The sequence below is a fragment of the Schistocerca serialis genome, chromosome 3 (assembly GCF_023864345.2).
Source record: "Schistocerca serialis cubense isolate TAMUIC-IGC-003099 chromosome 3, iqSchSeri2.2, whole genome shotgun sequence".
Classification (NCBI taxonomy): domain Eukaryota; kingdom Metazoa; phylum Arthropoda; class Insecta; order Orthoptera; family Acrididae; genus Schistocerca; species Schistocerca serialis.
In genome coordinates, this window is record NC_064640.1 from 521,649,867 (window position 1) to 521,671,610 (window position 21,744).

The window sequence follows — 21,744 nt, forward strand, 5'->3', positions numbered from 1 at the left end:
ATTAGGTATTCAACGAAATGCACCTATCTGCTGTGAACTTCCTGTAACACAAACATACATAGATATACTCACGTCTATTTCCCCTTTTGTAAAAAATAGTTTTGATTAAAGGATATTTAACATAGAAAAATTCGAACTTTTTTTTGTACGCCATAAATTGATAAGCATGTTAAGGACCAACAGTCAGTTAAACTACTGATACCATAGAACCACTAAACAGACAAATGCAATCACTGAGACCCCTGAGCAAGGCAGAAGAACGCTCATTATTGACCGGCTCGTCCCATGCTGTGACGTCCATCACTTTCCGTACCCCGGCCACCCACGTACGTTGGCACTCACCGCCCGCGCAGCGCTACACCGCCCGCGTAAAAGGGATTATTAACTTCAAACGAATAATCGTTCGAAATTTTAAGTCCTTCGCGGATCATATTTCGACTCTTGCGGACCGCTCGCGGTGTTTGGACTACTGATTGGGAACCAATGGCTTAAAGGATGATATCGATGCAATTCGAAGGCTGGCTGCTAGATTTGTTAACGGTAATTCCGATCAACACACAAGTATTACGTCGATGCTTAGGGTACTCAAATGGGAGCATGTGGACGGGAGGCGACGTCAATTTCGAGGAACTCTTATTGAGAAAATTTAGTGTGTCATTTGAAGCTGACTACAGAACGATCCTAATGCTGCCAACGTACACTTCGCTTAAGGACTACGCAAGTAAGATAAGAGAATGTAGGTCTCGTACGGAGACAGACAGCTGTTTTCTCCTTGGTCTGTCTGACGGTGTAACAGTAAAGGAAATCAGCAGTAGTCACAAATTACCCTCCGCCACGCACCATACGATTGCTTGATCGGTATGAATGAAGACGCTGATGTAGATGTAGCCCCTACAGCTACTGAAAAATCTGCAGCCCTTCTTTAAGAACCATATGTTAATCTCGCTTCGCCAGATAACCCCACAGATTTTGTTACACTCATGCTGCGGTTTTCTGTATCGTCGAGGCGCGCAAGACACCTCACCGCAGTAATGTCTATGGTTCGTAGAGGAAAGGCCCGATGGACATCTCCAGTGATTACTTACTGGACAACAGCTAACGCCGATGACGGTGTATCTGCGGATTTCAATGATAAATGACACTTTGTGGTTAAAGGTCAGTGTCAGTATTACGATTTTCATCTACTTGAGTTACATGCTCATAAATGTTTGAATAAAATCAGTGAATCTGTATAACGATTCTCTCAAATATATTTAAAAGTATAGATCGTCGTTTATTAATTGCAGAAAATTAGCAAGTTAAAATAATTTGACGTTGTGCTGAATTAAACTTCTTAAACCCACTACACACATTAAAAGTTTTGCATCATCCCGGTTCCTAGAACTCCTGAAGATAGACGTTGACTCCGGATATTGTGTCACAGACACAGTCCCTTTGACTCTTCAGAGATGTCACTGAACCCGCCCAATGATGTAAACAACCATGCATGAGCAGCGCCTATTAGACAGAGGGGGGTCCGAGAGCCGATCACTTCCAGTCATTCCACCAGGAAGGAGGTACACGGCTCGTGTTGTCTATAGTTCAACCATGCCTAGACGGTCTGTACCGCGGTTCCATCGCGTCCGCATTGTTACTTAGTGCCAGGAAGGGCTCTCAACAAGGGAAGTGTCCAGGCGTCTCGAAGTGAACCAAAGCGATGTTGTTCGGACATGGAGGAGATACAGAGAGAAAGGAGCTGTAGATGACATGCCTCGCTCAGGCCGCCCAAGGGATACTACTGCAGTGGATGACCGCTACCTACGGATTATGGCTCGGAGGAACCCTGACAACAACGCCTCCTTGTTGAATAATGCTTTTCGTGCAGCCACAGGACGTCGTGTTAAGACTCAAACTGTGCACAATAGGCTGCATGATGCGCATCTTCACTCCCGACGTCCATCTTTGCCACCACGACACCAAGCAGCGCGATACAGATGGGCCCAACAACATGCTGAATGGACCACTCAGCATTGGCATTACGTTCTCTTCACCGATGAGTGTCCCATATGCCTTCAACTAGACGATCATCGGAGACGTGTTCGGAGGCAACCCGATCAGGCCTTAGACACACTGTCCAACGAGTGGAGCAAGGTGGAGGTTCCCTGCTGTTTTGGGATGGCATTATGTGGGGACGACGTACGCCGCTGGTGGTCATGGAAGGCGCTGTAACGGCTGTACGATACGTGAATGCCATCCTCCGACCGATAGTGCAACCATATCAGCAGCATATTGGCGAGACTTTTGTTTTCATGGACGACAACTCGAGCCCCCATCGTGCACATCATGTGAATGACTTCCTTCAGGATAACGATATCGCTCGACTAGAATGGCCAGCATGTTCTCCAAACGTGAACCCCATCGGACATGCCTCGGATAGAATGAAAAGGGCTGTTTATGGACGACGTGACCCAACTACGCAGAGGGATCTGCGCCGAATCGCCATTGAGAAGTGGGACAGTTGCACCAACGATGCCTTCATTAACTTTTGGATAGTATCTCACGTTGAATATAGGCATACATGAATGCAACAGGACGCGCCACTGGGTAACAGAAGTACCAGTGTGTACAGCAATCTGGACAACCACCTCTGATGGTCTCGCTGTATGGTGGTACAACATCCACTGTGCGATTTTCATGAGCAATAAAAGGGCGGAAATGATGTTTACGTTGATCTCGCTTCCAGTTTTCTGTAAAAGTTCCGGAACTCTCGGAACCAAGGTGATGCAAAACTTGTTTTGATGTGTGTGTGTGTGTGTGTGTGTGTGTGTGTGTGTGTATAATGACTAGCATTTAACAGCATCCAAGACGTAATGGCAGCTTGTAACACGATTTCATTGACTTCCCGGAGTTGAAAATGTTACAAAATTCTTTCACGAAATTTATTTCAGTAATTACGACCAAGTTGTAGCTTTAGTGGGCGTAAATTACGAGGTCGGACAGCAGCAGGCGTAAGACTTGTTAGAGTTCTGGGTTACGGGATGGCTTGAAGTTCTTTGCAAAAATTTTAATGTCTGTGATTACGAATAAGACTTCCGGTCGCGGATGGCATTGCTCTTATCGGTGCAGAACTCTACCCGTGGTCGTCCAGCATTCCAATGAGCGATTGAGATTTACGCCTAAGATTATTGCGCGTGAATTAGATAATGCACGTCACCATCCTCCCCATGAACCATGGACATTGCCGTTGGTGGGGAGGCTTGCGTGCTTCAGCGATACAGATGGCCGTACCGTAAGTGCAACCACAACGTAGGGGTATCTGTTGAGAGGCCAGACACACGTGTGGTTCCTGAAGAGGGGCAGCAGCCTTTTCAGTAGTTGCAGGGGCAACAGTCTGGATAATTGACTGACCTAGCCTTGCAACATTAACCAAAACGGCCTTGCTCTGCTGGTACTGCGAACGGCTGAAAGCAAGGGGAAACTGCGGCCGTAATTTTTCCCGAGGGCATGCAGCTTTACTGTATGGATAAATGATGATGGCATCCTCTTGGGTAAAATATTCCGGAGGTAAAATAGTCCCCCATTCGCATCTCCGGGCGGGGACTACTCAGGAGGACGTCGTTATCAGAAAAAGAAAACTGGCGTTCTACGGATCGGAGCGTGGAATGTCAGATCCCTTAGCCGGGCAGGTAGACTAGAAAATGAGGCTGTAGATGAAGATGAAAGTGGAGATACGATACTGCGTGAAGAGTTTGGCAGAGCACTGAAAGACATGAGTCGAAACAAGGCCCCGGGAGTAGACAACATTCCATTAGAACTACTGACGGCCTTGGGAGAGCCAGTCCTGACAAAACTCTACCATCTGGTGAGCAAGATGTATGAGACAGGCGAAATACCCTCAGACTTCAAGAAGAATATAATAATTCCAATCCCAAAGAAAGCAGGTGTTGACAGATGTGAAAATTACCGAACTATCAGTTTAATAAGTCACAGCTGCAAAATACTAACGGGAATTCTTTACAGACGAATGGAAAAACTAGTAGAAGCCGACCTAGGGGAAGATCAGTTTGGATTCCGTAGAAATATTGGAACACGTGAGGCAATACTGACCCTACGACTTACCTTATAAAATAGATTAAGGAAAGCAAATCTACGTTTCTAGCATTTGTAGACTTAGAGAAACCTTTCGACAATGTTGACTGGAATACTCTCAAATTCTAAAGATGGCAGGGGTAAAATACAGGGAGCGAAAGGCTATTTACAATTTGTACAGAAACCAGATGGCAGTTATACGAATCGAGGGGCATGCAAGGGAAGCAGTGGTTGGGAAGGGAGTGAGACAGGGTTGTAGCCTCTTTCCGATGTTATTCAATCTGTATATTGAGCAAGCAGTAAAGGAAACAAAAGAAAAATTTGGAAGAAGAAATAAAAACTTTGAGGTTCGCCGATGACATTGTAATTCTGTCAGAGACAGCAAAGGACTTGGAAGAGCAGTTGAACGGAATGGAGTGTGTCTTGAAAGGAGGATATAAGATGAACATCAACAAAAGCAAAACGAGGATAATGGAATGTGGTCGAAGTAAGTCGGGTGATGCTGAGGGAATTAGATTAGGAAATGAGACATTTAAAGTAGTAAAGGAGTTTTGCTATTTGGGGAGCAAAATAACTGATGATGGTCTAAGTAGAGAAGATATAAAATACAGACTGGCAATGGCAAGGAAAGCGTTTCTGAAGAAGAGAAATTTGTTAACATCCAGTATTGATTTAAGTGTCAGGAAGTCGTTTCTGAAAGTATTCGTATGGAGTGTAGCCATGTATGGAAGTGAAACATGGACGATAAATAGTTTGGACAAGAAGAGAATAGAAGCTTTCGAAATGTGGTGCTACAGAAGAATGCTGAAGTTAGATGGGTAGATCACATAACTAATGATGAAGTATTGAATAGAATTGGGGAGGAGTATGTGGCACAACCTGGCAAAAAGAAGGGACTGGTTAGTAGGACATGTTCTGAGGCATCGAGGGAAACAAATTTAGCATTGGAGGGCAGCGTGGAGGGTAAAAATCGTAGAGGGAGACCAAGAGATGAATACACTAAGCAGATTCAGAAGGATGTGTGTTGCAGTAAGTACTGGGAGATGAAGAAGCTTGCACAGGATAGGGTAGCATGGAGAGCTGCATCAAACCAGTCTCAGGACTGAAGACCACAACAACAACATCACCATAACCATGATAAGAGGAGATAAACAAAGGCTCGTAAAGTGGCTGAAAGCGTTAAAGATGGGCTAGTAGAGCCACGATTTTTCTGTTGTATTGAAAGACTTTAACTGCTTCAAAGGCTCAACAAAACGCCATAGTAAACCTGTTCGCCACGCATTGTTGAACCCAGTTTTCTACGCAGACTGGAGCTTTGTTAATATACACATGTGACTTGCCGACTGTGACGGAGCTTAACCCTCAATTTGAAATCGTGCAGCTTTTACAGACACAAGTATCAGTTAAGTTACAGATTCAAAAAATTTGCTATTGAATTATAAAACATTTTCTTAACCTTTTCCTGGTTTGCTGAACCCGACTAGTTGAAACAGTTTCCACTTCATCAGAGCAACACTCACAAATCATGGTAAAATAGAAGTAATACTAAAGTATAGTTCCCACAAAGGGTTACTTACAATTTTTCTCAAAAATCCAGAAATGAAATTTTGGTTATTCCTACGCTATTTCCGTATTTTTGAAGGAAGCAAGAATTAAAGAAAGAAAGAAAATTAGTGTTAATTTTAAAGCATGAATTAATTTTTTGCTATCTAAAATTCTAGGCTAAGACCACAATATTCCTTACCGGAAGGTATGCTGATGGTTTTTCTTTATAATACATTTATGCAGCAAATGAGCTGAACATTTTAAAATATAAAAATTCTAACATATTAAGAATTACGGAACTCGCATATAAGATTTTCAGAGGCTAATCTGTCAGCTTATTTTGAATGGCGGCTGCTTAAGCTACAAAGTTTTTACTAAACGCTAAAATTCACAATAAACACGCAATTCTGATAAATATGTCTCCGGAAAATAACCATACATCTGGCACCGTACGACTGAACTATGTCAGGGCGATTGTCTCTCGCATTAAGTGACAGTCTTATAGGATGACCAGTATCCAGCGCTCAAACTGACCGTACACTACGGAGAAAGACAGAACTACCCAGAAAGGAAAGCGGATGGCCTTTGAAATTTTCGGCAGCCACTTCAGACTGATGGTATCATTTACGGACTTCAGTACTGCTAACAATGCCAAGTCCTGTTTCGTATTCTGAACGTGCCCAAATTTATCGTCATTAAAATATTGGCAATTTCGCTAAATCATTTTCGTACATATTTTAGAAAAGTTAAATATGCTGATAACGAATGAACTCTCGATTCTAAAAATTGTGCTACTAGTAAAGCACTAACGTATGGTCTAGCACCTATCAGCCAGACGCAACGAACAGCTGTGAATTCGATTTTGTGTAACCCTTGACGAAAGAGGTTTCTGAACAAATGAGATCACATAATTTGTGATTAATCTCGTGTAAAATTTGCTGGATATGTCGTTTTTTAAAAAGTGGATATTAGTCACTTTCAAAGTAAAAGGTCGAGATATTAAAGCAGCTGTTCAGTGTGTTGTAATACGATCGCCTTCTCGCCGCTAGAAACAGGAAAAGCAGCGACGCAGATGAAGGGCAGCGTGAATACGCGAGCCGTTCCACAACCAGGATCACAATTTTCGGATCCGGTGTGAACGTAATTAGTTTCTATAGTTCCCGTCATTACTTCATGTTTCTACTGTGAAGCTACAAATCACAACCTGCCCCATCCTTCTCAAACGAGACCTGCAAGTAGGTAAATATCTCTCTTCTTTTGGTAAACTATACCACCATTACATGTGTAATCCTTTAAAAAGATATGCACTAGTAATCAAACGCTACTACTAATACTGCTACTACCACAGCATTCTGCTGGATGACAGCTGCGAGTATTGACGCAGCAGCAGTAACGAAACAGTTATGGATGCTCCATATGTTGAATTAGTATGCACGTCCTCAAACACCTGATAGGATAATAAAACCATTTCGTGACTGTTACTCACACAACCTTTGTCCACGACCAAATCATCTGAGACGGCAGCAGGTTCACATCTGAATTTGGATAGTAAATGGTGCAGCACTTTATCTAAACCTCCAATTGCTCTGAACTTCCAACTGACAAAACTAGTGTGTGTAACTAGGCAGGTTGTGTAACGGGTGTTTCTTTCATACTATATTAATGTCCCATTAGCTTAAAACAAAGTAAATTATTTTTGGAAAAATCGAAAGGAACAAGTCTGAATTACTTCCCCGTAATTTCAGAGCTCACCATATTTATACGCTTCCTATACAGCAGGTTGCCCTGCAAAGGTAAGCTGTAGAAGTAGGTCGTGCCCTAAATGAAGTAGATCTGGTTACCATGGGCGTAGATAAGACAGCGCTTACACAAAATAGCCAGTTTCTTTTACTGGGAGCTCGAGTTTAGTATCTGTTCTGAGAATTGATAGCCTGGCGTTCGTTAAAATTACTTTCACATAACCGCAAGCTGCAGCTATATACCTAAAACTATGCTAGGATAACCTAGAAATGTTTCCATGAGATCTTAAATAGAAATAAAACACAGTTGTGGGGGGAAACATGTACTGGAACACGTGTAGATATTTTTTCCTCATTTTAACCAACGAAACTTCAGAACTTGTTCCACCGTGGAGTTAATTTCCTTATTCCTGCGTCACAAAAGTGCCAAGATTCCACGAACACGCCACCGCTTCCAGCCATACAAGCTTATAGCAGCAGCGCTCTACAAACAAAGCTGTCCATGACTCGGTCAGTTCGCAATGAGTCGCGAACAGCAGTGTGAGAAGTGTAAACAGTCGGCAAAGAGGCTAAAAGACTCCTGCCCATGCACTGGGACGACACTGGTCTGCATTCTAGACTGTATTCCGCAACTCTCAGTCGAATCTTTCTTAGGGTGTATAATCGTGGCGACACCGTACTCATTCCAGGTAAAACGTTGTCAGATACAAAGGAACAATTAAAAATTTAAAGTTGAGTAAATGGAATGATTCTGACTCTTGCTAATTTACGGACTTCACTCTTTTTAAGCTGGCTTGTAGCCTATATAGCCAATAAGTCAACTGGAGGGAAGCAAACTAAAATTGTTTCAAAGTATAACGCATTGCAAATTAATCAGCGTACTAATGTTTGATACACACGTAGTGATGATACGTATAAAACCCACACACATTCTTCAGGTGAGACTCTAAGGCACAGGACTCCCACTTCAGTGAACAGTGATGGTTCCTGAGCCCACGGAGTCACCCACATCGTCTTGAGGGAATACGTGTTACAGTCGAGAAGCAAACATAACCATATCAACGTTAGACGTTTGCAGATGAACTCCCCTATTAACATTCCGGCTGCAAGAGTTTTATCAGTCTGCCAAGAAATGCGGATTTCGCTGCAGACTTTCCCAAACGTCGGTATTTTATCCTCTAACAATTACAAAGGACATTGATCACAGATGTTAAGTATTCTGCTAAAGTGTTAAGTCTAACTAGATACGCATAGCTCGTGTTTTGTTCAGCTACACTAGCTTTCAGTATTTTTTTTTCTAAAGAAACTTGTGGCATTGCTTGTGCAATGATCTGAAAGCAAAACTTTGACAGAATACTGTATTCTGTTACAGATATCAGGCACCATGACGCTGCAAGTGGTGGCAGACCTCGTGAACTTCTACAGGGACCTGATGGATAACAGGAGCGGTAAGTGTCTCACGTTCAGAATAATCGTCCAGATGTAAGCAGTTCGCTTTCATCAGGTCCTAGTTGACAGTGATTAGGACAACCTAATGCTGAACTACTTCACAATTTTCAGTTCCAAATGTCATTACAGTTGACAGCCTATGCGCATTGCCCAGATAGGAGTGAAGGCGTTTCGTGGTAACCCCCAAAATTTTAACCATAGCCAGTCAGTCATTATCACCGACTGCTAGAACTCTTTCCGCCTACATCCTCGCTAACTGAGTTGACGTCAGTCACGGACGTTTCACAACAAACTTGGCCATAAATACTCTGACAAAAAATACTTGACTCAGTTGAGCAGAACAATGTAAGCTTCAAATTTCAGTAACTTGATAACTGATCTAATAATTTCCGAAATGTTTATTAAAACTTGTCTTCATCTTTCTTTCAAGAATTTGAGTTCATTGATTGTTTTTACCGATAGTGAAATTTCTCTGCACTTTAAAATCTGATAAACTCGCCTTTAAAGTTTCTCTTATTAGGCTCCGATTTCGAATATCTGCAGCCACACTCAGATTTTTCAGATCTTTAGTCACTTAAGAAAATTTTCTGAAATATAAATATAGGCCTCTTTCATTTACGAGCTTCCTGATGGATCGACGTGCAGTGATGAACGCAATGAAAAAGTTACAGTACTGTTTTCTATCAACACTTTCATCTTCAAAAAATAATTTACCCGTACTACAATGAAGTTAAGATCCCAGTAGTTTCTCCACGGTCTCAGTTTTCCTTATACTGCGAAGCGGCACTCTGGCATAACCGACGTACTATCTGCCAAACATGCTAATCTCCTCCTTCAGAATGAATATTTCAGCGGCATAGTTAGTGATGAACTTAATACGATACACGCAGCCCTAAGTGTTCTTTCGATTATGCAAAACGAGAATTTTAATGTACAGAGTTAAGTTTCCATTAGTGGCGATGCATCTTGGAAAATTCCGTTCGGTGACTGGTCTGTGTGTTGAGATATCAAATGCGGAAATTGCAGTTCTCAGAGCAGTGGACCTGGTTATTTCCTAAGAAATGTTATCAGAGGAAAAAAAATACCTAGGCAGACCATAAAAAGATAAAATATGACGGAAACATTTTACGATGCCCCAACTACATAAAAATGTAAGGTAGTGTACTTCCGATAATTAAAACCTCAGCAACATTAAAGTTCACTAGCAAATGTGAGTAAATTTTGAGAGATCCATATCGTAGAAGCAGATGGAGATGGCAGTGCGCGGGGGTGCCATCTCAGGTTCAAACGCATATAACGTAGGTGACAAGCTTCGGTTCTTTGGGTATCGGGGAAACTGCAACTTTCGTAAAAAAATAAATGGCCCATGGCAAGCATATACGACTCAACATAAAACAAACAGGTATCAAACGAAACATGACACCACGTAAAGGTAAATTTTTGTGATTCTAATAGCATTCGTAGAGCATTAAACGTTCAAATACAAACGAAGGAAAATTAGCGTTAACCGTCCCGTCGACAACAAATTCATAACAATGGACAGGTCGAAAATGCGGAAGAAGACCGGTGTGTGTCATTCTCGAAGGAAATAGTCGGTTGTCTGACTGACATGGCTTGTGTAAACGAACGCTTTGAACTCCGTTTCGCCGGATTGCAATCTAGTGCCTTACACAGTGCACCAGATCGCTCGATCTTTGTCACAGTATTCATACAAGAGCTCAATCGGTCTTACTTCAGATATGAGATATTTCAGTGAAATAGTTGAGAAACAAGCTCAGCAGCCGTCATCGCATTTCTGATAGTGCTAGTCGTTGGTGCAATTGGCGAACATTATTTCCCGTGTGGCATGAATTCAGTGATAGGCAGAGCAACATAAGAGTACACCGAATGGGCCACCGATTTTTCTCTTTCGCACAATTGTGGTGCCGGATGCTTATCATTTAATTGCGGCTAATCAGAGGTCTAGTGTGGGCTGTATTTATTGTATGGGAGCGGAATTTAGTAGAAATGCTAATGTTTCAATGCGGGACCGATTTACGCTGGAAAAAAATGTCTCCGGTTTTCGCCACACGTTTGCAAGTCTGGCAGTGTACAGCATATCGCAGTCATCTCCGATGCTCACATTGACAAACAGTGTACGGATCGGTTAATAATAAAAACAATGTTATGCCTTTCTCACTTGTTTGACGTTTTCTGTACACGTGCCGTTCCTAATCCATTACACATGGAAACATTTCAATACCCCTTTCTTGCATTCACAGCGGCAGATTTGCACCTGGGGGCCAAAACTGGAACTAATTTTTTTCCGGCGTAAATCGGGTCCGCATTAACGCATTAGAATATCCACTAAGTTTCGCTACCATACGATATTTATAGCCCACACTGGAGCTCTGTGAGTAGTTGTACATTAATTACAACCGTCTGGTACGTACTTCCTGTTAACAAATGCCGACCTAGTAGGATACGCTTCTATGTTGTTTCCGAGAAAGAGCTGCAAACCTATTGGCCTGTTGAATACCACACGAGAACTCCAGCCGTCGAGCAATGTCGCTAACAAAACAGCCTCCATGCCCCAGTTCCTAAAAATAGTCGCTGAGACATTGTACCAAATTTATTCTTGCCAAAATGTGGTTTAGATCTAAACACCGCTAGCTGCCATAGCTCCCATACTTGACCAGGGTTCCATGTGTGTCATGTTTGATGCGTCAAGTGAACAGAATGGGACTTCCTTCTTCGTGTAGTGAGCAAATGTAATCGCGATCTTTTACTGATCCTTTGTTTCACCAATGCACAAAAGATAAGGGGAAGAATGTGAATTTAAGGCTCCGTGTCAACAAGTCACAATCTGCTTCTGTGGATGTTTGTGTTCCATTGGCCCAGTGAACTGAAGATCTCTGACTGCTTCCATCAGTTTCACCAGAGCTGTCTATAACTGGAAGATAACATAAGAGTGGTGATAAATTATTTTGCACGTTCTCTCGCGGAGACTGGCACTAAAATATGTTTCGATGTTGTGTATCTCGCATTTGCGGAATGGTTTCACCATCCTAGAGGTCATATGTACCTTTCTGGAGACAATTTTTCTGGATCACAGAAACTAGTGAAGGAGGAATAATATCTTATACCACCTGATAGAGGAATCGTAAGGGCTAATCCATATTCAGTTCACATCATTTCTACAACGCTGCAGAAAGATGCTTTGCATCATCAGATTCACTGTCCGCAATGGCCTACAAATAATGTAACTCCCCCAAGGGGGTCCACAACTCTTTTGTGGATACGTGCATAGCGAACACGGGACTCCGAGCTAATGTGGCCCTCCTTCCTTTCTGGGCTGCATACCTTCCTTTTCCACATCCTTCCCTATCCCCCATCTTCGCCCCCCCCCCCTCACCTCTGGCTCTTCCCTTCCCTTTCTCCCCCTCTGGGAGTATGGTTTGTGCCTACGTCCGGAGACGGACGCTCGTAAATGTAACGCATTCTTCGCCTTCTCTGCTTGTATGTCTTCATCCTTCTCTGTCCTTCTCTTTTCCTTACCTCTTCTCTTTACCCTTTTCTCCGCTGTGGCGTTTGAGACCTCTCTTCTTTCCTTTCCCTTTCTTTGTTTTTCCCTTTCTCTTTCTTCCTCCCTGTGCGTGTCTGAAGCCCGACCCACGCATTTTCGTGCGTAGCCGGTGACGGGGTAACACGTAATTCCCCGCCCCGAGTAGACAGGTAGGACACGTACGTACCCCCTGGTAACGGCCAGGCCCAGGGAGGGGTGATTACCCGAGCTGATACCTTCCGAAAGTGCCGATTGGTCCCTCCGTCCGTTTGTCGGGAGGTGTGACCTGCGGTGTGAACAATCACCTAAGGCGGGAGTGCCCTCAGAGAGGGCCCCCCACAAGGGAGGATCGCGCCATCGAAGACGCCGGTAACCATGGGGATTCTTCTGCAATGGTTTCCTCATCTTCCACTAAGTCTGCTCACAAGCGTAAGTTCACTGAGTCTCAGCCACAGACAGTTCTTCCATCGTTGCCACAGTTCCTTGTTGTTTCTCGGTCTGACGAAGGTCACGACTTCTCCACGGTCAACCCTTTCATTATTCAGAAAGGTGTCGACGCAATTGCAGGTCCTGTAAAGTCTTGTTCCAGATTACGGAATGGCACCTTGTTGTTAGAAACAGTCAGTGCCCTCCAGGCACAAAAATTGCTGCATAGTTCACTGCTCCACACCTTCCCTGTCCGGGTGGAAGCGCACCGCAATTTAAGTTCCACATGTGGAGTCGTTTATACACGCTCCCTCGATGGATTGTCTGATGAAGAAATTCAGCACTATCTGTCTGACCAGGGCGTAACAGCTGTTCTTAGAGTTATGAAAAGGGTTGACACAAACATCATTCCAACCCACACTGTCTTCTTGACATTTGACAAAGTTCAACTCCCATCGAAAATCAAAGCAGGCTATGAGATAATTTCCGTTCGCCCTTACGTCCCAAACCCTAAGCGTTGCTATTGGTGTCAGCGGTTCAGTCACACCAGCCAGTCCTGTTCCAATCCGGCCAAATGTGTTACGTGTGGCAAGGATGCCCATGAGGGTGATTGTCCACCTCCATCCCCTCGTTGCATCAACTGTATGGGTGACCACGCTGCTTCCTCTCGAGATTGCCCCATTTTTAAAGACGAAAAGCTCATTCAAGAAATCAGAGTGAAGGAAAAGGTGTCGACCTTAGCTGCTCGAAAATTATTCGCCAGTAGACAGCCCACCGTGCCTCACACAGACTTGTGACCTCACCTTTAGTGCCACGGTCGTCAGATCGGCCAGCGCAAAGATCGCCCGTTCAGCCTCACAACTTTCGCCTGCCCACTCTATGGCTCAACCTTCATCGGGTTCTGCTAAATCTCGATCCCAAAAGTCAGACACCCGGACTTCCAAAAAAGAGCATACTTGTGAAGATTTTTTACGTACCCCAACTTCACAACCATCGGTTCCTCCTTCATCTAAACATCATGTTCCCAAGAAGGCTAATAAGAAACCCAGTTCATCTCCTTCTCCGCCAAGGCGTGTCTCATCTACAGCACCACCTGGCGGAAATCGCCCTCGGCCATCTTCTGTGTCGCCAAGGCGCACTTCTGGCGGCCGATCAACCGGCCCATCGCTGGTGGCAGGAGCTGCTCCTGAACAACCTGTGGATCACGATCTTCTCCCTTTGGCTGAATGCCATTCCATGCTGTCGGTCGCAAGCTCTGAGCAGTCGTTGAGTTGACCGCAACCTTGGTCACATTCCTCCATTTTCTGTTCACCCTATGTCCATTATCCACTGGAATATCCGTGGCATTCGAGCCAATCGGGATAAATTGTTGATCCTCTTACGATCCTACTCGCCGATCATCTTCTGTCTTCAGGAAACAAAGCTGTGTCCCCATGACCGCTTTGTTCTCCCCCATTTTCAGTCCGTCCGGTTTGATCTCCCCTCTGTTGAAGGCACTCCAGCACATGGAGGACTCATGATTTTTCTCCATGATACTCTCCATTATCACCCAATCCCCTTAAACACTTCCTTCCAAGCTGTCGCCGTCCGGCTTTCCCTTTCTGGATATACCTTTTCTCATTGTACTGTATACATTCCATCGTCCACACCAATAGCACGAGCTGATCTCCTTCATCTTCTTGGTCAGCTTCTACACCCTCTATTTGCTGGTTGGGGACTTCAATGCCCACCACCCGCTTTTGGGATCTCCACATCCTTCTCCACGTGGCTCACTATTGCTAGACGTCTTCCACCAAGCGGATCTAGTTTGCCTCAACACTGGGGTCCCTACATTTTTGTCTGCCTCCACGACAAATTTCTCTCATTTGGACCTTTCGGTCGGTGATATTTCGCTAGCTCGGCGCTTCGAATGGTTCGCCCTTGATGTTACACACTCGAGTGACCACTTTCCATGTGTCCTTAGATTGCAGCCACAACTGCCATATGTGCGCCCGAGACGCTGAAAGTTTGCCCAAGCCGATTGGACACATTTTTCGTCTCTAGCGACATTCTATGACCGTCACTTTCCCGGCGTCGACGATGAGGTCACTCATATTACAGACGTTATTCTTACAGCTGCGGAACGTTCAATACCCCGCACCTCCGAATTGCCCCGCCGCCCCCCAGTTCCTTTGTGGAACGAGGCATGCCGTGACGCAATACGTGAGCGGCGACGTGCTCTTCGCGTTTTCGGACACCGTCCTACTTTGGCCAACTGTATCCGCTATAAACAGTTCCGTGTGCGGTGCCGTCGCGTCATCCGCGATAGCAAGAAGGCAAGCTGGATATTCTTTACTAGCTCCTTTAACACCTTCACTACCTCCTCGGAAGTTTGGAGTCGGATTCGACGGTTATCAGGCGCGCCTAGTTTCTCCCCAGTCTCTGGGCTCACTGTCACGCATGATACATTAGTGGACCCCGTCGCAATTTCTAACTCATTGGGTCAGCACTTTGCTGAGATTTCGAGCTCTTCAAATTACCCGACAGCGTTTCTCCCGAAGAAACGTGCAGCGGAAGTGCGACCTCTTGCTTTCTCTTCTCAAAATCGCGTATGTAAGGTTTTGGAGCGTATGGTGAATTGCCGTTTAGCTTGGTGGCTGGAGTCCCGCAGTCTTTTAACACCTGCCCAATTCGGTTTCCGAAAGCATAGTTCTGCAGTTGACCATCTTGTTGCTCTCTCCACTTCTATCATGAACAATTTTCTCCGGAACCGCCAAACAGTAGCAATATTTTTTGATCTGGAGCGAGCATACGATACCTGCTGGAGGACAGGCATCCACCGCACGCTGTTCTCTTGGGGCTTTCGAGGTCGGCTGCCCCTTTTTCTTCGCGAATTCATGGCAGAGCGCACATTTAGGGTGCGGGTGAACACTACTCTCTCCCGTACTTTCTCCCAAGAAAACGGGGTACCCCATGGCTCCGTGCTGAGTGGTGTTCTGTTTGCCATTGCCATAAATCCAATTACGGATTGTCTCCTTCCTGATGTCTCGGGCTCCCTCTTTGTGGACGACTTTGCGATCTACTACAGCTCTCAACGGACCAGCCTTCTTGAACGACGTCTTCAAGGTTGTCTCGATCGCCTCCACTCTTGGAGCATCGAAACAGGCTTCCGCTTTTCTCCCATTAAGACCGTTTGTGTTTCCTATCTTTCGGCTCGCTGTCTGCGATCCCTGAACACCCTCCGTGTCCTGAATGGTACCTCCTGGGGAGCGGACCGAGTGGTCCTTCTCTGCCTCTATCGCGCCTTAGTGCGCTCGAAGTTGGACTATTGAAGCATAGTTTACTCCTCTGCACGGCCGTCTATTCTTCGGCGTCTCGACTCTATCCACCACCGTGGATTTCGTTTAGTGTCTGGAGCTTTTTACACCAGCCCTGTGGAAGCCTTTATGCTGCGACTGCTGAACCTCCGCTGTCCAATCTGCGAGCAGTCCTTCTGAGTCGTTATGCTAGCTATCTTTCTTCCATGCCTGCTGATCCAGCGCATGACGTTTTTTGCGACGCCTCCTTTGATGTAGGGTATGCAGGCCGCCCCTCCTCCCTACTACCACCGGGAGTCCGCTTCCGTCAACTGCTCCATTCTCTTTCCTTCCGCTTTCCTAAAACCTTCTTGACAACTTGGGGTACAGCACCGCCTTGGCTCCGCCCCCGGATCTGCCTGCTCCGTGATCTTTGTCAATTTCCAAAGGATGGTACCCCTTCACTTGTCTATCGTCGGGCATTTGCTGCTCTGTGTGCACAAATGAAGGAAGCCACATTTATTTACACTGATGGCTCGAAAACATCGTTAGGTGTAGGGAGTGCCTATATTGTTGGCGACACCCCAAATCAATTTCGGCTTCCCGACCAGTGTTCTGTTTATACTGCGGAGCTTTACGCTGGTCTCCAGGCTGTCCACTACATCCGTCGCCATCAGCGGACACAGTATGTTATCTGTTCAGAATCTCTCAGCTCTCTCCTCAGTCTCCAAGCTCTCTACCCTGTCCACCCTCTGGTCCACCGGATTCAGGACTGCCTACGCTTGCTCCACTTAGGGGGTGTCTCGGTGGCGTTCCTCTGGATCCCAGGACACGTTGGCATCTGTGGGAATGAGGTGGCCGATATAGCGGCCAAGGCTGCAGTTTCTCTTCTTCGGCCAGCTATTCAATAGATTCCCTTCGCCGATCTACGGAGTGTTTTATGTCGTCGTGTTGTTCTTTTATGGAATGCACATTGGTCGACACTTTCCCATAATAAATTGCGGGACGTGAAAGCTCTTCCCTGTGCTTGGACCTCTTCCTCCCGAACGCGTCGTCGGGAGGAGGTAATTTTAACTAGACTCCGGATAGGGCACTGTCTTTTTAGCCATCGACATCTTTTAAGCGGCGATCCTCCCCCATTCTGTCCCCACTGCTCTCAGCTGTGGACGGTAAGACACCTTTTAATTGAGTGCCCCTATTTTACTCCGTTACGCGCCCGTCTACAGCTGTCGCCTGATACATCGTCAATTTTAGCAGATGACACGCGCTCGGCCGATCGCGTTCTCGAGTTTATTAGTGCCAGTGAAATGACGTCAGTCATTTGAAACTTTTTTGGGGACAACTACCCCTTTCTGTAGTGGATTTTTAAGCCTTCCTTCTGCTTTTCGTTTCTCCAATTTCTTGAGTTTCGTTCCCATCGCTGCTGGTTTCCATTTTCGGTTTTTACTGTTTCCTAAGTCACGGACTGGGCGCTAATGACCATAGCAGTTTTGCGCCCTAAAACCAAAACAAAGAAACAAAAAAAATAATGTAACTGAACGTTGTCCGAGAAAGACAGACCCTTCTTTGAGTCCCGGTCCGGCGTAAAATTTTCGTATGTGAACGCATGAATGCAGCAACTGCTCTGCAGCAGAGCCAAGTTTCATTTCGGAATTGCACAGCCGTGAACTACGGCTAGTCCGACCTCTGACGCATATGCTGACTAACTTGTTATGATCCTTCAAGAAAAGAGCGGTCAATTGTTTGCAGGCGCCCTTGCAGTCATGCTAGTCGTCGACGTAGACATTGTGCGAACATAGATCTACTGAGTAGTTAATATAACCTGTAGATAGCCACACTCTGCAGTTGCTTGTCCCGACCAAAGATTGACAGGACTAACACTTGGCGGTCGTGGATCGGTAACACGTTCACTGTATTAGGGCAGCAGTGTGGTGCATCAAAAGGACGCCGCATATCCGTCAGCAATCGTCTGTTCAACCTCCTATAGAGCTTTTAACTCCTGTATACATTCTCAATACAACAGATTTTTCGCTTCTTCCAGTAAAAATAATTGCAGCATTTCACGTACCCTTTTAGAATATTTAAAGTTCCCAGACAAAATAATACTTACCACTGAGGAGGCACCAGTTTTTTTCGTTGAATATCACACATTCTTCCGAAACCCATCATAAAGTGGTGGTTGGGTCGTATGTGAAGGACTACTAAGACGTGTACACGAGTATTTTTACATGCATGCACAGATAACTTTCCACAACTGGGCAATGTGCCCTCCACGAGAGGCACTAACATGCAGATTGTAGTCAGACTTGCCCTATACTTGCGTCAGCTTGCGTTAATAAACGAACTGTTTTTGATCTGAAACGAAACAAAACTAAACTATTTTCAGACCACTACCTTTCACACGATAGAGTTTGGTAATAAAAATAAATTTTCGAGACGTGAAAATACAGCCCTCGGAGGTTACGAACATTGGAATCCATTCTGACTGACAGTGTTGTTAGCAGGCGAACTATTTGCACGGCTCTAAAAGGTTCTGTTGCCGCCAGCTATCGTTTTCGCCCCAGCATACATGTCCCAGGGTCGATATAGTGTCACATGTGAACCCTTATATTGCTCCGTAGATTTCTTTCCATTAGTTTTTATACATACTTTCCATGTTCCCAATAGCGTCTAGAGCCATTTCGGGCCGGCATGCGTTCACAGTGAAGGCCGTGTGCGTCAGTGCAGTTTATTAGTGTGATAACTTACATTTTACTGTGTGTAAATATCCGTCTATGAACTGTCAGCTCATTGGCAGCGCATTGCATAGAGGAAAGTCCACTGGACCTGACGGGATACCAATTCGATTCTACACAGAACACGCGAAAGAACTTGCCCCCCTTCTAACAGCCGTGTATCGCAAGTCTCTAGAGGAACGGAGGGTTCCAAATGATTGGAAAAGAGCACAGATAGTCCCAGTCTTCAAGAAGGGTCGTCGAGCAGATGCGCAAAACTATAGACCTATATCTCTGACGTCGATCTCTTGTAGAATTTTAGAACGTGTTTTTTGCTCGCGTATCATGTCATTTCTGGAAACCCAGAATCTACTATGTAGGAATCAACATGGATTCCGGAAACAGCGATCGTGTGAGACCCAACTCGCCTTATTTGTTCATGAGACCCAGAAAATATTAGATACAGGCTCCCAGGTAGATGCTATTTTTCTTGACTTCCGGAAGGCGTTCGATACAGTTCCGCACTGTCGCCTGATAAACAAAGTAAGAGCCTACGGAATATCAGACCAGCTGTGTGGCTGGATTGAAGAGTTTTTAGCAAACAGAACACAGCATGTTGTTATCAATGGAGAGACGTCTACAGACGTTAAAGTAACCTCTGGCGTGCCACAGGGGAGTGTTATGGGACCATTGCTTTTCACAATATATATAAATGACCTAGTAGATAGTGTCGGAAGTTCCATGCGACTTTTCGCGGATGATGCTGTAGTATACAGAGAAGTTGCAGCATTAGAAAATTGTAGCGAAATGCAGGAAGATCTGCAGCGGATAGGCACTAGGTGCAGGGAGTGGCAACTGACCCTTAACATAGACAAATGTAATGTATTGCGAATACATAGAAAGAAGGATCCTTTATTGTATGATTATATGATAGCGGAACAAACACTGGTAGCAGTTACTTCTGTAAAATATCTGGGAGTATGCGTGCGGAACGATTTGAAGTGGAATGATCATATAAAATTAATTGTTGGTAAGGCGGGTACCAGGTTGAGATTCATTGGGAGAGTGCTTAGAAAATGTAGTCCATCAACAAAGAGGGTGGCTTACAAAACACTCGTTCGACCTATACTTGAGTATTGCTCATCAGTGTGGGATCCGTACCAGGTCGGGTTGACGGAGGAGATAGAGAAGATCCAAAGAAGAGCGGCGCGTTTCGTCACAGGGTTATTTGGTAACCGTGATAGCATTACGGAGATGTTTAATAAACTCAAGTGGCAGACTCTGCAAGAGAGGCGCTCTGCATCGCGTTGTAGCTTGCTCGCCAGGTTTCGAGAGGGTGCGTTTCTGGATGAGGTATCGAATATATTGCTTCCCCCTACTTATACCTCCCGAGGAGATCACGAATGTAAAATTAGAGAGATTAGAGCGCGCACGGAGGCTTTCAGACAGTCGTTCTTCCCGCGAACCATACGCGACTGGAACAGGAAAGGGAGGTAATGACAGTGGCACGTAAAGTGCCCTCCGCCACACACCGTTGGGTGGCTTGCGGAGTATAAATGTAGATGTAGATGTAGATGGAGAGTTTCACGGAGAAGAAAGGGAGGTGGCGGTGTGGGGGGGCCGCAGCAGAGAGAAAGCCGTGGGTGTATAAACAAAAATATAGTGCAGGGCGTTACAAAAAGATGTATCTGATTTCACAATACTATCTTCTACGTGAATAAAATTGAAACTTAGAATAAATTTTAACCTGTTCATAGAACTAAAGTTTTTATTTTCAAGGAACCATCCGATTTTAAAAATACATATTTTTTACATCCATGACATGTAACCTTGGAGTAATTTTTGAAATTGCTTTCAGAATCAGATTTCATTTAGCTTCAACGAATGTTGAATGAGCTCTCAACCGGACGCGCGACAATCATCCAGATGATAGTCAAACTAGTATCACAATTTTGCCAGAATGTTTGGAATTGCTGCATTACCTGATGTTGCTATGCGATTTCATAGTTGTTGGAAAGGTAAGCACGTAGACATCGTATTTCACAATCTATCTCAAAATAAAAAAGAATACGGTGATATCGGACGACCTTAGAGGCCAATGATGTAATACGAGATGTTTACGCCCTTCGTAGTAAATCTGTCTTTGAGGCAGTTCATTGTTCAGAAAATCACTTGACATAGTTGCAACTGAATTTCACCTGTTGCAACACAAAGCACAAAACGCCGTTTGTGCTGCATATTGTCTAAAACACGTCCTTACCTAGGGAACGGAAACCTGAAAGAGGGATTGGAATAAACTGAATGAAAATACAGGACTTAAGAGACTGAACGTATCTTTTTCCCGTCGTGGGCTACCTCACAGTAATTTCTGAAATTACTTCCCATAAATAACAGAAATTCATACTTTTTTCATGTGGTATTTGTGTTTAATTTACTCAGTTCATCATTTTTGTCTTGAATAACTCACTTGGAATTTTTGTTTTGTTTTGATGCCGATGTGACATTCGTGCCTTGCCTTACCAAATTTTCTTCATTCATCAGTATATTTCAGATGATGAGACTTTTTCGTAGAAAGTATTATTGTAACTTTTCTCCTTCTTTGGCCGGCCGGAGTGGCCGTGCGGTTATAGGCGCTACAGTCATGAACCGTGTGACCGCTACGGTCGCAGGTTCGAATCCTGCCTCGGACATGGATGTGTGTGATGTCCTTAGGTTAGTTAGGTTTAAGTAGTTCTAAGTTCTAGGGGACTGATGACCACAGTAGTTAAGTCCCATAGTGCTCAGAGCCATTTTTTTCTCCTTCTTTTTGATAACCAGCTGATGTGTAAACGGCCAGTTTTACAGCGGAAAGAAGGCAGCAGAAAGATAGGCATATCTACTAAAATCTTTCCTCTCTTTCTGGGAATGAATAACAGTGGAGGACAATGAGGAGAGTACAGATGCCTTCTTAGGCTTGAATGAGCGTAACAGGGCGTCCAGTGAGG

The 21,744-nt window shown here is 44.7% G+C and overlaps 1 protein-coding gene across 1 annotated transcript in view; it reads left to right on the plus strand.

Annotated features, from left to right (window-relative positions):
* LOC126470397 (elongation of very long chain fatty acids protein-like) overlaps positions 1-21,744 on the plus strand; it is a 233,699-nt gene that overhangs the window by 80,106 nt on the left and 131,849 nt on the right. Inside the window, exon 2 of the mRNA XM_050098240.1 lies at positions 8,725-8,800. Coding sequence (XP_049954197.1) covers positions 8,737-8,800 — 64 coding nt within the window. The 5' untranslated portion in view covers positions 8,725-8,736. The remainder of the gene's footprint in view (positions 1-8,724; positions 8,801-21,744) is intronic.